Source organism: Vipera berus (assembly GCF_964194415.1).
Source record: "Vipera berus genome assembly, chromosome: 1".
Lineage (NCBI taxonomy): Eukaryota > Metazoa > Chordata > Lepidosauria > Squamata > Viperidae > Vipera > Vipera berus.
This window is the reverse complement of record NC_138202.1, coordinates 303,196,675-303,214,035: the sequence shown is the minus strand read 5'-3', so window position 1 is coordinate 303,214,035 and position 17,361 is coordinate 303,196,675. Positions and strand designations below refer to the sequence as shown.

The 17,361-nt window shown below is 42.1% G+C and overlaps 2 protein-coding genes across 2 annotated transcripts in view; one reads left to right on the top strand and one right to left on the bottom strand.

Moving 5' to 3' along the window:
• WDR43 (WD repeat domain 43) overlaps positions 1–789 on the bottom strand; it is a 31,712-nt gene extending 30,923 nt beyond the window's left edge. The window contains exon 1 of the mRNA XM_081314372.1: positions 326–789. Within this exon, the coding sequence (XP_081170498.1) occupies positions 326–700 (375 nt within the window). The 5' untranslated portion in view covers positions 701–789. The remainder of the gene's footprint in view (positions 1–325) is intronic.
• Positions 790–5,389: 4,600 nt separating this feature from the next.
• On the top strand, positions 5,390–17,299 carry TRMT61B (tRNA methyltransferase 61B). Its single transcript, XM_081334290.1, has 7 exons — positions 5,390–6,331; positions 7,537–7,639; positions 12,690–12,880; positions 13,200–13,291; positions 15,406–15,626; positions 16,874–16,942; positions 17,092–17,299. Exons 1-7 carry the CDS (start codon positions 5,522–5,524, stop codon positions 17,193–17,195), a joined length of 1,590 nt encoding a protein of 529 aa, XP_081190416.1. The 5' UTR covers positions 5,390–5,521; the 3' UTR covers positions 17,196–17,299.
• Positions 17,300–17,361: the final 62 nt, after the last annotated feature.

Here is a 17,361-nt window from a genome sequence, read left to right as displayed (position 1 = left end):
GGCTTCGCTTTCCCCCCTCCCCCCAAACTTCCTTCCCTCTCGCCCCCACCCCCCCACCCCCCTAGGGCAGGGGTCTTCAAACTTGGCCCTTTTATGACTTGTGGACTTCAACTCCCAGAATTCCTCAGCCAGCAAAGCTGGCTGAGGAATTCTGGGAGTTGAAGTCCACAAGTCATAAAAGGGCCAAGTTTGAAGACCCCTGCCCTAGTGACAAGCCCCGCCTCGCTGCTGGGCACGGGCGCATCCACATGGCCGGGAACGGAGGCCCAGGCCCTTAAAACGCGAGCCAGAATGTCCGCGCTTGGCGAGTCCACCCTTTCAATACCTTGCTAGGAGGCGGTCGGCCTCCTCCGAAGCCCGGCGGTGCCCAGGCCAGGCAGGTACAAGCGGCGCTGAGGTGGGCAGAGGGGACGTACTCGTGGTGGAGGCGGCTGCTGGCCGTCTCCCACACGCGAAGCCGCCCGTCTGGCCCAGAGAGGGCTAACAAGCGCCGCTCGTGGGGAGAAAAGGCGCAGGGGCTTCCTGTCACGTAGATGGGGTTTTCGAAGGCCGCCGCCTGGTCCCGCTCGCCCGCCGAAGCGCCTTCTCCTCCTCCTCCTCCTCCTCGTCCTCCTGCTGCCGCCATGGCGCTCGCTGCAGGCCCGGCCCTCTCTGCTCCCAGCAGGCAGGCGCACGGCCACGTGGTCCGCCCCTCGAGCATGCGCACTCGCCGCCTCCGAGGCGCTGCACTCCCGTCATCCTCACGCTTCAAGGCTGTGGGTTGACGTCGGCGGGCTGTTTCTGTAGCTTCCGGCTGCTGAAGCCGTCGGCTTTCCTCTCAAAAATGAACTTGCCCGGGAATGGAGCAGCACAGTTAAGAACCGACTTCAAGATCAGGGGCCCAAGCCTCATATTTCAATTGGGCTGCTGGAATCCGGTTGTGATTGTTCACAGCGTTTCATCGTAATAAGAGATTAACAATCGGCCTAAACCAGCCGGTTGCGGAATTCTGGGAGTTGAAGTCCACAGATCTTAAAGTTGCCTCGGTTGAAAAGCACTGGTCTAGCAGAAAAGAATTTATTTGTAGCTCAAGGTTGAACTGTTTAGTCTTTGGTGCTCTCCGAGTTCGGTTGTTTTCTTGCAAATAATTTATTATCCAACTAGGTCAGGGGTCGGCAACCTCGGCTCTTTTATGACTCGTGGACTTCAACTCCCAGAATTCCTGAGCCAGCATAGCTGGCTCAGGAATTCTGGGAGTTGAAGTCCACGAGTCATAAAAGAGCCAAGGTTGCCGACCCCTGAACTAGGTGTTACCTAGTTGGGTGAAACCTCTGCAAGAAGAGAGCTTGAAGGATTTGAAAGCACTTTTCCAAAAAGCACCAGCAATATGGACAAATAAAGATGTAGAGGAAGGATGGACTTCCGGGTGGCAAGGCTCCGTTGACGGCAGCCATTTCGGCTGTCAACCCTGCCTCTCAGTAGAGCAGCCAAAAACAGCGACGATCAGCTCAGCTGTTTGGCGGCACCCAGGTAGGGGTAGAGCTCCCCTAGACCGCCAGAGTTTAAACTCTGGTGGTTGAAGTCTGTGAGCCCTTTCCCCCAAGCCTGAGTTTGCTCCGGACTCCGGGACGCCTTTGCTCCAAGGCTTTGGAGCAGAGCAGGACGCTGCAACCATCCCTGCCATCGAGAGTGAATTTTGGATTACTTGGATGCAGGCAGAGCTGTGCAGGAGAATGCTGTAATAGCAAGTATTTGAACTTTAACTCAGAGGATTTTGTGGAAAAGTTGCAAGCAGTGCGGAAAGTGAAAGTGCACAATAGAATTAAGTGGTGTGAAAATGGCTACTAAGTCAACTAAAGTGCCTAGAAGTACGGGGGCCTCGCCAGTTCAGCAATCTTCATTACAGGCTTTGATGCCTCCCCCTCCGACACCCGCACCAGCTTTAACAATAAAAGATTTGCAGGATGCTTTGAAAGAGGCTTTGGAAAAACAAACCCAACAAATAGTTGAGCTTATGGAGAAGAAAAATACAGAAATAAGGGCAGACATTTTGGCTGTATTTCAAGGGTTGGCTGTTTGTGGAATACGCAAAAAATATTTAAGAAAAGGATAAAGTTTTCTCCGCAGTTGTTTTTGTTGGGTATTATTACAGATTTTACTGTTATGGACACTAAATTGATGTTGAATCTAATTATGGCAGCAAGGCTTCTAGTAGCGCAATATTGGAAGAAGGAGGAACTGCCGACTATTGAAGAGTGGACTTTGAAAGTTTCCAACTTGGCGGAAATGGCAAAGATTTCTGCATATTTAAAAGAACATTCGGAACAGAGATATATTGTGGAATGGAGAAGATGGATTGAATATATTCAGAATAAATATGGGACTAAAAAGTTTCATTTAGCATTTGAATAAGTAGTGGTCATATATGATGTCTAATTAGTTATTTGTTACTAATGTTATGACTATGGAGAGAAAGTGCGATAGAATTTAATGTTTTACTTTTGTTAGCGTATTTTAGATTATGTTTGCATCACTATACCCTGTATTCAGCTCTGGGAAGTCGGGGAGGGGGAGGAGGGAATTTTTTGTATTTAAAAAATGTATTGTAAAACTTTTCAATAAAAAAAAAGATGTAGAGGAAGATGATGCAAACATATTGGCTCCACAAACCAGCCACATTTCTCCATGTTACCTATTTTTATTCCAGTCCTAAATTCATTTATTCGGAAGAATGAATGGACTTTAAAAGTTTCCAATTTGGCGGAAATGGCAAAGATCTCAGCGTATTTGAAAGACCAATCTCAACAGAGATATACTGTGGAGTGGAGAAGATGGATTGATTATATCCAGAATAAATATGGGACTAAAAAGTTTCATTTAGCATTTGAATAAGTAGTGGATTTATATGATGGATAACTAGCTTGTAGTTATTTCATTAAGAGTTAAAGAGCGATAGAATTTAATATTTTATTGTTTGCATATTGTAGATTATGTTTGTATTTTTATACCCTGTATTTAGCTCTGGGAAGTCGGGGAGGGGGAAGGGAGGGGAGAGTTGGGGAGGTTTGGGGAGGGGGTTGGGAGGGGTTTTGTATTTAAAAATGTACTGTAAAACTTTTCAATTAAAAAAAAATTCATTTATTTGGCATACCAGTAAATCCGAATCAGTCTACTCACATATATGAGTAGTTGCTGATAGGAATGTGCTTTTAATTCAATGTTTTATCTGCTGTAGATTCACCCATAGAACACAAACGTGTCAAAAACGCAATCATGTCACATGACATATCATGACATTTTGCGACACTGCCTTTGTGGAGCCAGAGTGGGCATGGCCTACACGTGATGGGCCACCAGTATGACATCCCTGCTCTAGAAAAAATCATTTCACATATTGAAAATGTGCTATATGTATTATTTATCCTTAAAAAATAACATGAGTAGCACACTTTAAATTCCTTGCAGCTCATTTTCTCTGCATTAAATATATATGTTATAAAGAACCTAAAGAAGAGTTAATGCACTTTTCTTCATTCTCTTTTCAGCTTTAAGATTTACAAAATATAAAATTACATAAAGAATTCTAGTCCTTTAAAAAGACAGCAAGCAGGAGCCTGCCAAATACCATCCAGTTAGCCTTTTAGATATATGTTCTAAACTTTATGTTCTACATCTCTTTACTAAATTACATAGTTGGGAGGGGGGGAAAATTCCACCCAGAACAGGCGAGATTCATAAAGCACAGTGGATCATTGTGCCACTTCATTCCTTTTATCCAGAAATAGATCAGCATACATACAAAGCAACTGTGTCCCATTCATCAATTTTATTTCTGCCTTTGACTCAATTGACAGGTCCCAATTATGGAAAAAATTTGCAAAGACAGAAATCAATAGGATTTTTTTAACCTTTTCAAACTAATAGTTGAATTACATACTGATACTGTGGCCAAAGTAAGAATAAGAGTAAGAGCTGCAAGGCTCTTTGTCACATCCCATTTCAATGGTGTGAGGAGTCAGTCAGGTGTGTTTACTTCTTCCTTTTTCACTTACATCAATTTAATGGTCACAAAATCAGAAAATTTCTTCTCCCCTGACCTAGTGAATTTAAAGTTTCAACTTTAATATATGCCAACCACATAACTCATTTCTAGCACCCAAACTGGCCTTAGAAGATTTTTGCTAGCTTAGATGATTATTGTAAAAGGGGAAAAATGATAAAAACAAATATAGTTTCAGTAAAAGCATAATCAAACACAAATGGACAATGCCCAACAATAGAACAATGCACCTCTTTTAAATATCACTTTTGAGAAATCTTTTATATATGGAAGACATACTTAACCACCAACAATGAAAGGCAAGCCAAAACTGAGAGCAAACTCGACTCCTTACTAGAACTGATTGTTACTAAATTTGGGTAATGAAACGTCTGCAACAAAACAAGCTCAGAGAACCCCAAGGGCCCCTCATTTCAACCTGAGCTAGAAATATTCTCCTTTATTGGCAACATGATTGTTCCAGGTATGTATGTATGCATGTATGCATGTATGTATGTATCTGGGGCAAAAAGATCAAAATGGGACTAGAAGCAACAACAAAGATAATTTACAGTAGAAGAATCAAGACACACCCCAACACGACTTCTATAGAGAGACTAAGTCGGCGCAGGGTTTATGCATCATCCCTTGTGCTTTTTCTCTCCACAAGGCTAAGATCCATTGGTTTTATACCTCAACATCCGGTTCTCAGTTGCAGTTAATAGGTCTCCATATGCGGGCAGGACCATTATAAATACGTAGGACTTAAGGTTAAAAAAATACTTAAAATTTAGTTGTGGGTAAAGCCTAAAAACAAAAGCCAGACACCGCCCTCCGGCAGGATATGCATAGGTTAAGTTCAATGAAAGAAAACGTTGACTTTGTTGTGTTTCCTCCATTCTGAGGACCCACGGTAATGTAATTTAGATTCGTTCTTCGGAAACACTGGCACCTCTGATTACGGTTCTTAGATTGTTATTGTGTGAAATTCAGCAGACAGATTTTCCCGTCAGGGAGTTGCAGACAGCAGTGAAGACACCAAAGCCAGTTAAACCGCTACTTCTCTCGGAAAAGAATAGAGAGGCAGAATTCAAGGAGTACTGAAAGAATCTGTATCTTAAGAGAAGAGTCCCATTTGTTCCAAACCTCGTAGCGAACGACATCCTTTCACCCTCCTCCTTTCGCTTAGTATTTCGATTAATATGTACCCTCGCTGTCTTTAGCCCCTCCCCCCCCCATTGAGGATTCCATTCATAACCGGAAGCTGAAGAGGAAACCTAGTTCTTCGGAAAGGCCCCTTTGATTGGATTGCGATTGGCTACTCCGCAGCTCGCCCGGGAAGAAAAAGTTCCGTCTGCGTCCTGGGCGCCTTGCAACCTGCATGGTGGCTTTGGCGGAGCGGTAGAGCGGCGGATTCCATGATTAAGCCAAGCATAAAATTAAAGAAAGCGATTGGTGAATTGGCGGCATCTGCTCTCCCCAAAGGACCGAAGCACCGGAGCCATGATGGCCTGCTGCTGGCAAAGGCTGGGTCTGGGGGCATCGCAAGCGGGGACTTGGGCGTCGCTCCGGACCAAGATGAGAGAGGATCGATACTTACGCGACGCTGGGAGAAAAGGACTTAACCTCCGGGCCGGAGCGCCAGGGTTGGTCATCGGTCATTCCAAAGCCCACCGGCACCAGCTGCAAGGAACGCCCACAGTCGATTCCCATGGCGTTAGTCGCCGGGTATCTTCTAGCTCGACGCGGGACAGAGACGGAGGGGATGAGCTTCCAGAACAGGTTAGCCCTAAATCTCAGCAGGACTCCTTTAGGTTGAGGGAGACCAGCAGGGCCTGGAGAAGGTCGCTATCGCCATTGGAAAGGCTGAGCCGGATGATTCCCCCCGAGCTCCACTCCGCGGAGATCAGAGCTCTGAGAAGCGCGGAGGTGAAGGAAGCTAAGTTTCAGGAACGCGAAACAGACGTCGCAGAGGTGGGAGTCTTTCCTGGAGCAGATTCCCAGCTGGATCGAGGCTCGTTCTCCGAGAAAATCAAAAATGCGTCTTCCAGGAACTGCCCCTTCCGAGTTGGGGAGCTGATTCTAATAGAGGGTCATGGAAAACACGGCTCGAAATTGAAGATTCAGTGCCTGCTCACTGATACCGGAATGTGTAATACTAATTTGGGTTTCATTAGATTCTCTGAGATCATAGGCAGACTCCCCGGGCAGCTGTTCCAAACGTCCCAGGATAAAATCTTGATGATTCGGAGGCCATCCTTACAAGAATATGTGCTGCTAATGGATCGAAAACCTTCCATCATCACTCCGAAGGTATATATTAATTGTTCAGCACTCCCCAATTCCCATTCCGGGGACTGATAAGTACGTTACCGTTATTTCAACGGGCTCCACTGAGATCTTGTGGGCTCATTTTGAAAACAGAATTGGTAAAACAGGCGTTTGGCTTTTTAGGACCCAACAAAACTCCCCACCTAATCTCTTGTGCCTCGTGTATATATTTCCTATTTTTTTCCTTGGCTACAACATCAGACTTTCCCCACTTCCCCATATTTTTAGCCCACCTCTTGTATGATTCCCTTTGTAGCCCAATGATCCTCTCTGGGCTGGAGAATTCTGGGAGTTGAAATCCAGAGCGTTAAGGTTGCTGAGGTTGAGAAATGTTGCAATAGTGGGTCCAAAACTGAGAGAAAATGATAGAGGAATGGCGCTTTTACTGCTTCATCTTATCATTGAGGCATTCTTCCCCAACTTGGACATTCTTTGGACATATGCACTTTCCTTCCTCCCAGAATTGTCCTGCCAGTGTATCAATTGCTGAGAATTTGCAGAATTGATCTATTTATTTGAAAGGTATCTAGGATAAATTTAGACTATAAACACAACTTGCAGTGTGAATTCCAGATTCTAGTTGGAATTACTTCTGTTATAAATATAAGTTTACAGGTAGTCCTCATCTTATAACAGTTCACTTAGTGACTATTCAAAGTTACAACAGTACTGAAAGAAGTGACTTACGACCATTTTTCAGACTTATGACCATTGCAGCATCCCCATGATCATATGATTTACATTCGGATGCTTGACAACTGACATACATTTATGATCGTTACAGTGTCTTTGGGTCATGTGATCACCTTTTGCGACCTTCTGACAAGCAAAGTCAATGGAGAAACCAGATTTATTTAACAACCGGGTTACTAATTTAACAACTGCAGGGATTTGCCTAACAAATGTGGCAAGAAAAGTTGTAAAATGGGGCAAACCTCACTTAACAAGTTTCTCACTTAGCAACATAAATTTTGGGCTCAATTGTGGTCATAAGTTGAGGACTATCTGTATACCCACTTCTGTTCTCTGCAGGAGTTGTGTGCGAACATTGTCCCAGCTGCTGTTCAGTTATACTGAATATTAATTTGTCTGCACTGAAACTGGACAGACTAAAGAAACATCCTCTCTCAATACTGTTTGAATAGTAGCTTTGAAACTCCTGTCATCTTTGTTCTTTTAACCTATAGGATGCCAATACAATGTTGCTGCTAATGGATATCACTCAAGGGGACACAGTATTGGAAGCTGGTTCTGGTTCTGGCAGTATGAGCTTATTTCTGTCAAAAGCAGGTAAAACGACAGTTTTTGAACAGGGTTTTCATTATTGGTGTCAGATGACAGAGTTTCCATCTTTCACTGTTTCTTTATACTAGATTAGACTTTTTGTCATCTTAATGAATATGGTTGCTCAGTTTATACTAGGCTTCGGGCTGAAAAAGTATATTTCATTCCTGCTACCTTATTTTAATAGGAGGAATTGGGGGTTAAGACTGGGATTTTCCAGCACAGATTCCATTCTTTGTGGCTATCAAATAATTCTTAAATGCAATATGAATTTTTGGGTTATGCCCTACCTATTTTGATATTTAGTCCATCATTTTTCTTTTACTATGTTGCCTGAACATGTCACTATAGTGCTGTCTGAAATGGAACAGAAAATTATGCATCTTTTGATAGTAAAGCCACATTTGAGGTAAAATATGAGAAGATGCTTTTCAGATATACTGTCATGCAATTATTTTGTTCTATTCATCAGATTTTTCTAAGGTATTTCTTTCTGTAACTTCCCCATGTTTTCCTATTGTTTATTTGTCATGTTTTTTTTTCTTACTATTGCTACAGTTGGGTGAAATAAATCAGCTCCTTAAGGGCTGAAGTACAGTGAATGACAATTCAAGGATAGTCACCTATTGCCAACATCCCTTGAAAAACTTGCCACCCTACAGATATTATGCTGATGGGTTATTTTTTTATACATCACCATGAGAACCCCTTAAATCAGGGTTTTTCAACTTTGGCACCTGGCAGGTGGAATGCGACTGTCCTAGAGAATTGGTAGCAGGTGGGGGGGGGAGAGGAATGAGCTGAAGCAGTGGCAGTGCCGCACAAGCCTGAGAGAGAGACAACTGGAACTGCAGGGCTGTCGGGGCTCGGCAGAAGCCCCAGGATCAGCGCCGGACTCCAGCTGATCGGTGCTTTCAGAAGCTGGAGGTGCCCTGAAGTGAAGAGGAGGAAGGGGGAGAGAGAGGAAAGGATATAAAAGGAGGTTTTGGCAGGAAAGGGCCAGTGAGGGGATGCCCCCACACCATCCCCTGGGTATGCGAAGAGGAGGCAGTGAGTGCCCAGCATCCATGCTGACCGTCCCTGCTGACCACTGAGGAAAAAAAAAGGCAAGAGAAGCACTTCCCTTTCCCCCAGGATGCCAGCACTCATGTGCTCACCGTCTTCTCTGTGCACCCCCAGGTGCACAGCTGCAAGGGAGCTTCTTGCAGCCTTCCACAGAGCTGGGGACGGGAGCTGAGGAGGGCAGGGCATGATGCAATCAGCGACACATTGAGAAAGAGAAACAAGCACTCCCCCAAAATAGCTTTGCCAGTGCTCACGTGCTCACCTTCTGCAGCCTTCCATGGAGCTTTCATTAGTTTGCAGCCTGCCATCACAGAAGGTCTCTGTTGAGGGCAAGTGGGGGGCTGCTAGGGATGAGCTACAAACAAACACATACAAACAAACATGTGCGCAGGTCTGGGAGAGGTGAGCTGAGACCCACACAGAGGCAAGGACGGGGGAGGGGTCGAAATGTGAAGCCTCTGCCCACCGCTGCCTGCCTGTTGCCACCTCTGCCCGGAGCCTCTAGCACAGAGGTAGGCAACCTCGGCTCTTTTATGACTCATGGACTTCAACTCCCAAAATTCCTGAGCCAGCATGAGCTGGCTCAGGAATTCTGGGAGTTGAAGTCCATGAGTCATAAAAGAGCCGAGGTTGCCTACCCCTGCTCTAGCAGTTTTAAAAAAGGAAGGAAGGAGAGGCAATTTGGTTGGAAATGCCCCACTTGAAAGGACAAAGCAATTTTGTGTTCTGTCATAGACAGAACTTTGTTCGCAATCCAAGTTAAGATTGGTATTCTTGAACTGTGAGTTCTTAGGAAAATATCCCCTCCTTGTGTGTTGCTAACAGCCATTTCCAGTGGGGAAAACAGGACAAAGCAGAGTGGTGAAAATATTTTCCTTTAGTATACCGTATTTCCAGTCTGAATTCGACCAAGACAGGGTCCCTTCAAGAGAGCCCTTTTAAGGATTATGTATTAATAGAAAAACAACTAAGCTACCTCTGTTCCTAAACGCTAAAGCTGTTGCACATAAAAAACAGAGGAGCTCTGATCAACTGTCGCAGCCACCATTTTGACAGTTTTGCTGTACTGTTGTCTGTGGACGACCCCACTAAGTGCACAATAGAATTAAGTGGTGTGAAAATGGCTACTAAGTCAACTAAAGTGCCTAGAAGTACGGGGGCCTCGCCAGTTCAGCAATCTTCATTACAGGCTTTGATGCCTCCCCCTCCGACACCCGCACCAGCTTTAACAATAAAAGATTTGCAGGATGCTTTGAAAGAGGCTTTGGAAAAACAAACCCAACAAATAGTTGAGCTTATGGAGAAGAAAAATACAGAAATAAGGGCAGACATTTTGGCTGTATTTCAAGGGTTGGCTGTTTGTGGAATACGCAAAAAATATTTAAGAAAAGGATAAAGTTTTCTCCGCAGTTGTTTTTGTTGGGTATTATTACAGATTTTACTGTTATGGACACTAAATTGATGTTGAATCCAATTATGGCAGCAAGGCTTCTAGTAGCGCAATATTGGAAGAAGGAGGAACTGCCGACTATTGAAGAGTGGACTTTGAAAGTTTCCAACTTGGCGGAAATGGCAAAGATTTCTGCATATTTAAAAGAACATTCGGAACAGAGATATATTGTGGAATGGAGAAGATGGATTGAATATATTCAGAATAAATATGGGACTAAAAAGTTTCATTTAGCATTTGAATAAGTAGTGGTCATATATGATGTCTAATTAGTTATTTGTTACTAATGTTATGACTATGGAGAGAAAGTGCGATAGAATTTAATGTTTTACTTTTGTTAGCGTATTTTAGATTATGTTTGCATCACTATACCCTGTATTCAGCTCTGGGAAGTCGGGGAGGGGGAGGAGGGAATTTTTTGTATTTAAAAAATGTATTGTAAAACTTTTCAATAAAAAAAAAAGATGTAGAGGAAGATGATGCAAACATATTGGCTCCACAAACCAGCCACATTTCTCCATGTTACCTATTTTTATTCCAGTCCTAAATTCATTTATTCGGAAGAATGGACTTTAAAAGTTTCCAATTTGGCGGAAATAGCAAAGATCTCAGCGTATTTGAAAGACCAATCTCAACAGAGATATACTGTGGAGTGGATGGAGAAGATGGATTGATTATATCCAGAATAAATATGGGACTAAAAAGTTTCATTTAGCATTTGAATAAGTAGTGGATTTATATGATGTATAACTAGCTTGTAGTTATTTCATTAAGAGTTAAAGAGCGATAGAATTTAATATTTTATTGTTGTTTGCATATTGTAGATTATGTTTGTATTTTTATACCCTGTATTTAGCTCTGGGAAGTCGGGGAGGGGGAAGGGAGGGGAGAGTTGGGGAGGTTTGGGGAGGGGGTTGGGAGGGGTTTTGTATTTAAAAATGTACTGTAAAACTTTTCAATTAAAAAAAAATCATTTATTTGGCATACCAGTAAATCCCAATCAGTCTACTCACGTATATGAGTAGTTGCTGATAGGAATGTGCTTTTAATTCAATGTTTTATCTGCTGTAGATTCACCCATAGAACACAAACGTGTCAAAAACGCAATCATGTCACATGACATATCATGACATTTTGCGACACTGCCTTTGTGGAGCCAGGGTGGGCATGGCCTATACGTGATGGGCCACCAGTTTGACATCCCTGCTCTAGAAAAAATCATTTCACATATTGAAAATGTGCTATATGTATTATTTATCCTTAAAAAAATAACACGAGTAGCACACTTTAAATTCCTTGCAGCTCATTTTCTCTGCATTAAATATATATGTTATAAAGAACCTAAAGAAGAGTTAATGCAAACAAACACATACAAACAAACATGTGCGCAGGTCTGGGAGAGGTGAGCTGAGCTGAGGTGAGCTGAGACCCACACAGAGGCAAGGACGGGGGAGGGGTCGAAATGTGAAGCCTCTGCCCACCGCTGCCTGCCTGTTGCCACCTCTGCCCGGAGCCTCTAGCACAGAGGTAGGCAACCTCGGCTCTTTTATGACTCATGGACTTCAACTCCCAAAATTCCTGAGCCAGCATGAGCTGGCTCAGGAATTCTGGGAGTTGAAGTCCATGAGTCATAAAAGAGCCGAGGTTGCCTACCCCTGCTCTAGCAGTTTTAAAAAAGGAAGGAAGGAGAGGCAATTTGGTTGGAAATGCCCCACTTGAAAGGACAAAGCAATTTTGTGTTCTGTCATAGACAGAACTTTGTTCGCAATCCAAGTTAAGATTGGTATTCTTGAACTGTGAGTTCTTAGGAAAATATCCCCTCCTTGTGTGTTGCTAACAGCCATTTCCAGTGGGGAAAACAGGACAAAGCAGAGTGGTGAAAATATTTTCCTTTAGTATACCGTATTTCCAGTCTGAATTCGACCAAGACAGGGTCCCTTCAAGAGAGCCCTTTTAAGGATTATGTATTAATAGAAAAACAACTAAGCTACCTCTGTTCCTAAACGCTAAAGCTGTTGCACATAAAAAACAGAGGAGCTCTGATCAACTGTCGCAGCCACCATTTTGACAGTTTTGCTGTACTGTTGTCTGTGGACGACCCCACTAAAGACAAGCACGGGATAAACTGAGCCTGGTTTGTTCTCAGTCTTTTAAGTGGCCACAAACTACTAGCAAAAGTGGCCTTTGATCACAAAGCAAGGAGGCATCGAGAAAGGTTTCCCCCCTTTTGCATTTGAGCATCCAAGAAGGGACAGGAAAGGAGAAAAGGAAAGACAAAGAAAAAGAAGGAAAGAGGCAAAGAGAGCAAGGAAGGGAAAAGGAGGAAAGAGGGGAAGGAAGAAAAAGAAAAGGAGAGGGAAGAGGGAAGGAAAAAGAAGGGAAGGAAAAAGAAGAGAAGGAAAGAAAGTTATAATGAGAGGGAGGGAGGTTCTGAGGGAAGGAAAAAGAAGAGAAGGAAAGGAGGCTATTTGAGTACTTTCTATATCATTTATAAAATAGTTTATATAAATATAACTCAACTTGATTATATTCTGTTTTCAGTGGGGTCACAAGGACTTGTTATAAGTTATGAAATCATGAAGCAACATCACAAATTGGCAAAGAAGAATTTTTGGCAGTGGTGTAATGCATGGAAAATAGGACGTGGTAAAGAGTGGCCAAATAATGTAGATTTCATTAATCAAGATATTTTGACTGCAGCTGAGGATTTGAAATCTATAACACTTGATGCGGTAAGTACTGTATGTGTTTTCTTAAAGTCAGAATTTCCTGTTCTAAGTTCAAAGTGGCTTGGAGGCTTAAAATGGATAATACCATTAGTATTATAAGCAAACATCTTTAGTTTTATCATCTCTAAGCCATAATTCAGCCAGTCTGACTTTATGGTTTGTGAGTGTCTGCTTATAAAAAACATTGACATGCTTTATGCTAAAAACAGATATACTGTCACAAGTCTTAACAGTACAATAAGTATGTCTAATACAAGTACTCATTAAAATCAATCTCTTGTGTTTTACTTTACTATTAATGTTTTCCTTTCCCTTTTGGTAGGTAGTTCTGGACATGCTTTCCCCACAGAATGCTTTGCCTGCAATTTTCCCAAGTCTTAAACAAGGTGGGGTATGTGTTGTATACTTGGCAAAGTAAGTATTCATTTCTTAAATCTGCAGGTTTTGCTTTCAATGCTTAGAGAGCACAGTTGTGCAAAGTATTTGAAACTTTATTTCATGCATGAATGAAACACCCCTCTTCAAACTTTTAAAGCAGACAAATATTTTGCCAGACTAATACCACTGCCTTAAAGCTATGCCTGGTTGCTTCATGTATGTGTACATGCAGGGCTATTTCAACTTTTCAGGGAAGAATGCAGTGAAGTGGCTGTGTTGCACATGTATGTGAAATCAAATAGGAACAGGAATTGCATGAATCTTTTTCTTCTTTAGGCTAATTATACCAGTTTTTTTAAACAAATCTTCATAGGATTTAACCTCCAACCCCCTTGCCATCTTGTTTGATCTTTTTTCACTCTTTTAAAACTTCTTTTTAACCCCACTCTTTTTTCATTCTGTATATTAACTCAATATTCAGGCTGTCATGTCTCATGTTATTAACCTCCAATATTACCAGATTGTGCAATTCCAGCTTTGTAAAATGCAGTGCTTTTATCTGTTTCCCAGTTGAGAATGAAAGGGTGTTTTTTTTTAGCTTTGGCTTCCTTTTTCATAAAGGAACAGTTTGTAAATAAAATTTTAAAAAAATCTTTCAACAATACTATAGGATGTATGTATGATAATTAATGAGATTCCAATAGAGCAGACATGTACTACAAATATCTTGGAGTAAAATAGCAGGCCTCTTTACTATACACAAAAGAAGGCTCGTATTGTTCAACATTGCCTCTTAACTATCTTACGTTTGTTTTCTCTTCAAAGGAAACACAATTTATTCCTGCAAGTCATCTTCCTAAAGTTATTTCTTAGCTTCTTTATGATGTTCAGATTTGTTCTTTTTCAAAATTTAATATCCTAGGAACTGTTCAGTCCATATTTATAGGACTTATCTTTACAGTTCCAAGATGCAGTAAGAATGTTGCTTTAGAAAGAGGTTTGGTTTCTATGAGTGTCACAGTTAGGCACTATCAAATTAATTTGTAATTAATTTCTTCACTGTAGGTATGGCCCCTACAGATATTGTTTCAAATCAATTTGGCTGAAAAGCGCTAATAGCAAACCCGTCCTTAGGTCTTTTTTGAGAGCTCTGCCCATTAGTTCTCATGCTATTTGGAGAATGGCAAATGCAGCCTCAGGAAGAAGGCCTGACATGGCCATCAGCTGCCTTGCATAGAGCCAGCCTCGGCTGGTCAAGCTGTGGAAAATAACGAAGGTCAGCAGGACACAGCAAGGCCTATGGAGCATAGGGCCTAGGGGCAGCTGGGGCTTTGCGCTGTGGCACTAGGGTGGCTAGCTATGACATGGAGCTGAGGCAGCGCTCCTTGATAGCATTGGGAGTGAAAGAGAGGAGCCGGGGTGGTGGCAGCCAACTGAGCCTGCTGAAGCCGCAGCACCACCACCTCTCCACTGTGTAGGGCAGCCAAAAGGGCAGAGATGGAGGGAGAGATAGACAAATGAGAGGGCTTGGAAAGGAGACAGAGAAGGCAGACTCTTACCTCACCAAAGATTAGGGCTGGGAAGACCAAACAGAGTTGTTGGACTCAGGATTAGTCTTCACCTAACGACCAATGGGTTTGGTTAACAACTGCAGTGGGAACTGCTGGGATTATTTATGGCCGTATCACTTAGTAACAGAAATTCCAGTTCCAATGGCTATGATAACTCAAGGTCTACCTGTACTTAGATTTCAAATATAAGAAGAAAAACGTCAACATGATAAGACATAATAGTGGAACAGTGTACTGATAGAAGTTGTGGATTCTCCATCTGGTTAGACACCTTTCAAGACTGATTTGAATAGTTTTCTGTACATTTCAGACAGTTTGGAATAGATGATCCTTATGGTTTCTTCCAATTCTATATTTCTGTCTTCAACCAAAGTGACAAGTAAGGTTGAAACATAATGTTAAGATGTGATTTAACCATTGTTTAGTAAAGTATAATGACTGGATTTACATGGTAGTCTAAGCCAATGCAAATAATCCAGATTGAATAAATGTGCATTAAAATTGGGCTACAAAATAAATTCTAATATACATTTTTAGACATTCATTTGTAATATACATAATTGGTTATTTTTCTACCAGTATCACTCAGGTTATTGAATTGATTGAAGCTATCCGGATTAGAAAATTAGCCCTTTTTTGTGAAAAGGTTTTGGAAGTTACACATAGAGATTGGCTAATATGCCCAGCTACATGGGAAAAGAGAAATGTTCTTAAAAACATAGCATCTGAACTAAACATCAATGATGAAACTGTTTGTCATTATGAAAATGATGGTTCTGCTGAAGAGAGAGGAAATGAAGGTAGGAAATAAATTGTAGTGGATTCTTTGTAACAATAACTGAAATATTGTATCCTAGTAATAGATCTTGTTAGAAGAGGTTGATCATAAATTGGATTTATGCATACTAAATCATGTATACTTAACTGTAGCTTGCTGAATAAATAACAGTTTTCTTGAATCACACATTATGAATGAACTAGGGAGACCTAAATGTTCTTTGAACATGGTTGTTTGCTTGCAGACATTTCATTAAACCAACTAGGTAACAATACTAGTGAATGTGAATTTTGTTCCCTGTTTACATACAGTACAGAGCTTATTGCTCGGCCAGTGTTGGTGAAGATGTAGTTTTTCTCCATGTTCTTTGATTAGGGCAGTGGTGGCGAACCTATGGCACGCGTGCCAGAGGTGGCACGCAGAGCCCTCTCTGTGGAGACACGTGCCGTTGCCCCAGCCCTGCCTCCCCCTGTTGCCCCCTCCTCACCAGCAGCCCCCTCCTCACCAGCAGCCTCCCCAGAGGAGAGTCACTCCCGGGCACGGCCTGCGCGGAGCAGCGCAGACAAGGACATGGCAGCCGGGCAGCAGGGAAGATTCTGCCCTCGTGCTCCGTCGCACACAGATGATGCTGCAGGGCGTGGGAGAGGGCGTGGCCACCATGGCGCTGCAGGGCCGCCTGCGGGCCATGGAGGTGGGAGGTGGCCCTGCGGGCAGGCGGGGTGGAGGGCAGGGTGGGTTTTGGGCACTTGGTGTCTAAAAGGTTTGCCATAAGTGGATTAGGGTATTGTTTTTTATTTGCTTGATTGTTTGCCTGGTGTTAATCCCTGCTTTTATGAGTGTTGGTTGCCAGAGGATATGGATGTATTCTGTCCGTTTTGTTTCCTTTTTAGCTTTTGGTTGTCTTATTTGAATAGTGTGTAAATATGGCTTATTTCCCTGGGTCTATTGATGATTGATTTGTCTAAATACCAAGCTTTTAGGAATTCCCTAGCATTCAACCCTGAGCTACATACATTCTTCTCCATTGGAATTATGAATGAAACAAACTCAATTAGTACTCAGCCTGATATCTGAGATTGCTTTCCTTCAGGGATGACAATATGAAATAAAATGTATGTCCCCCTCTTATGGGAGTGGAAAGAAACGGAAAGTTGCTAAGGTGCCCAAAGCTGGGGGTGGGGGCGGCGTGAACATTGACACAGGAATGAGAAGTTCAATAGCAGATTTGTTTCAAGAACAAATTTGAATTATTTTATTTTATCTCAACAGCTCTTGTTTCTGCCAATGTAAGAATACCTTATGTTGCTAAACCTTTCCCATATCAAGTTGGTCACACAGGTAAGAATGACTTAGCAAAAATGTTAAAAGCTATACATTTCATTATTACTATGTTTTTCATAAGCACTGTAAAAGCATTTTTAGAAATGAATAATAAAACAAAATGCTAATGACTGTTAAAACATCAGTTTTTCTCCATTTTCATTTAGTATTCCTTGTCAAGCTGAGGAAATTTAATTCATTATATCCAAACACTGCTCCAGATGGAATATGCCAATCTGAAGACTGTACTTCATCAGAAATAACACATTAAATTTTCTTCTGATATGAGTATGATTTGGGAAACATCGGATGTGTTTACATTGACTAAGATACAGTATGTTTCAATATACTTTGTTTAACAAATAAAGAAATTTAGACAATAAATATTTTGACATGTATTTTATGTTTAATTTCCTATTCATTTTGAAACTTGTTAA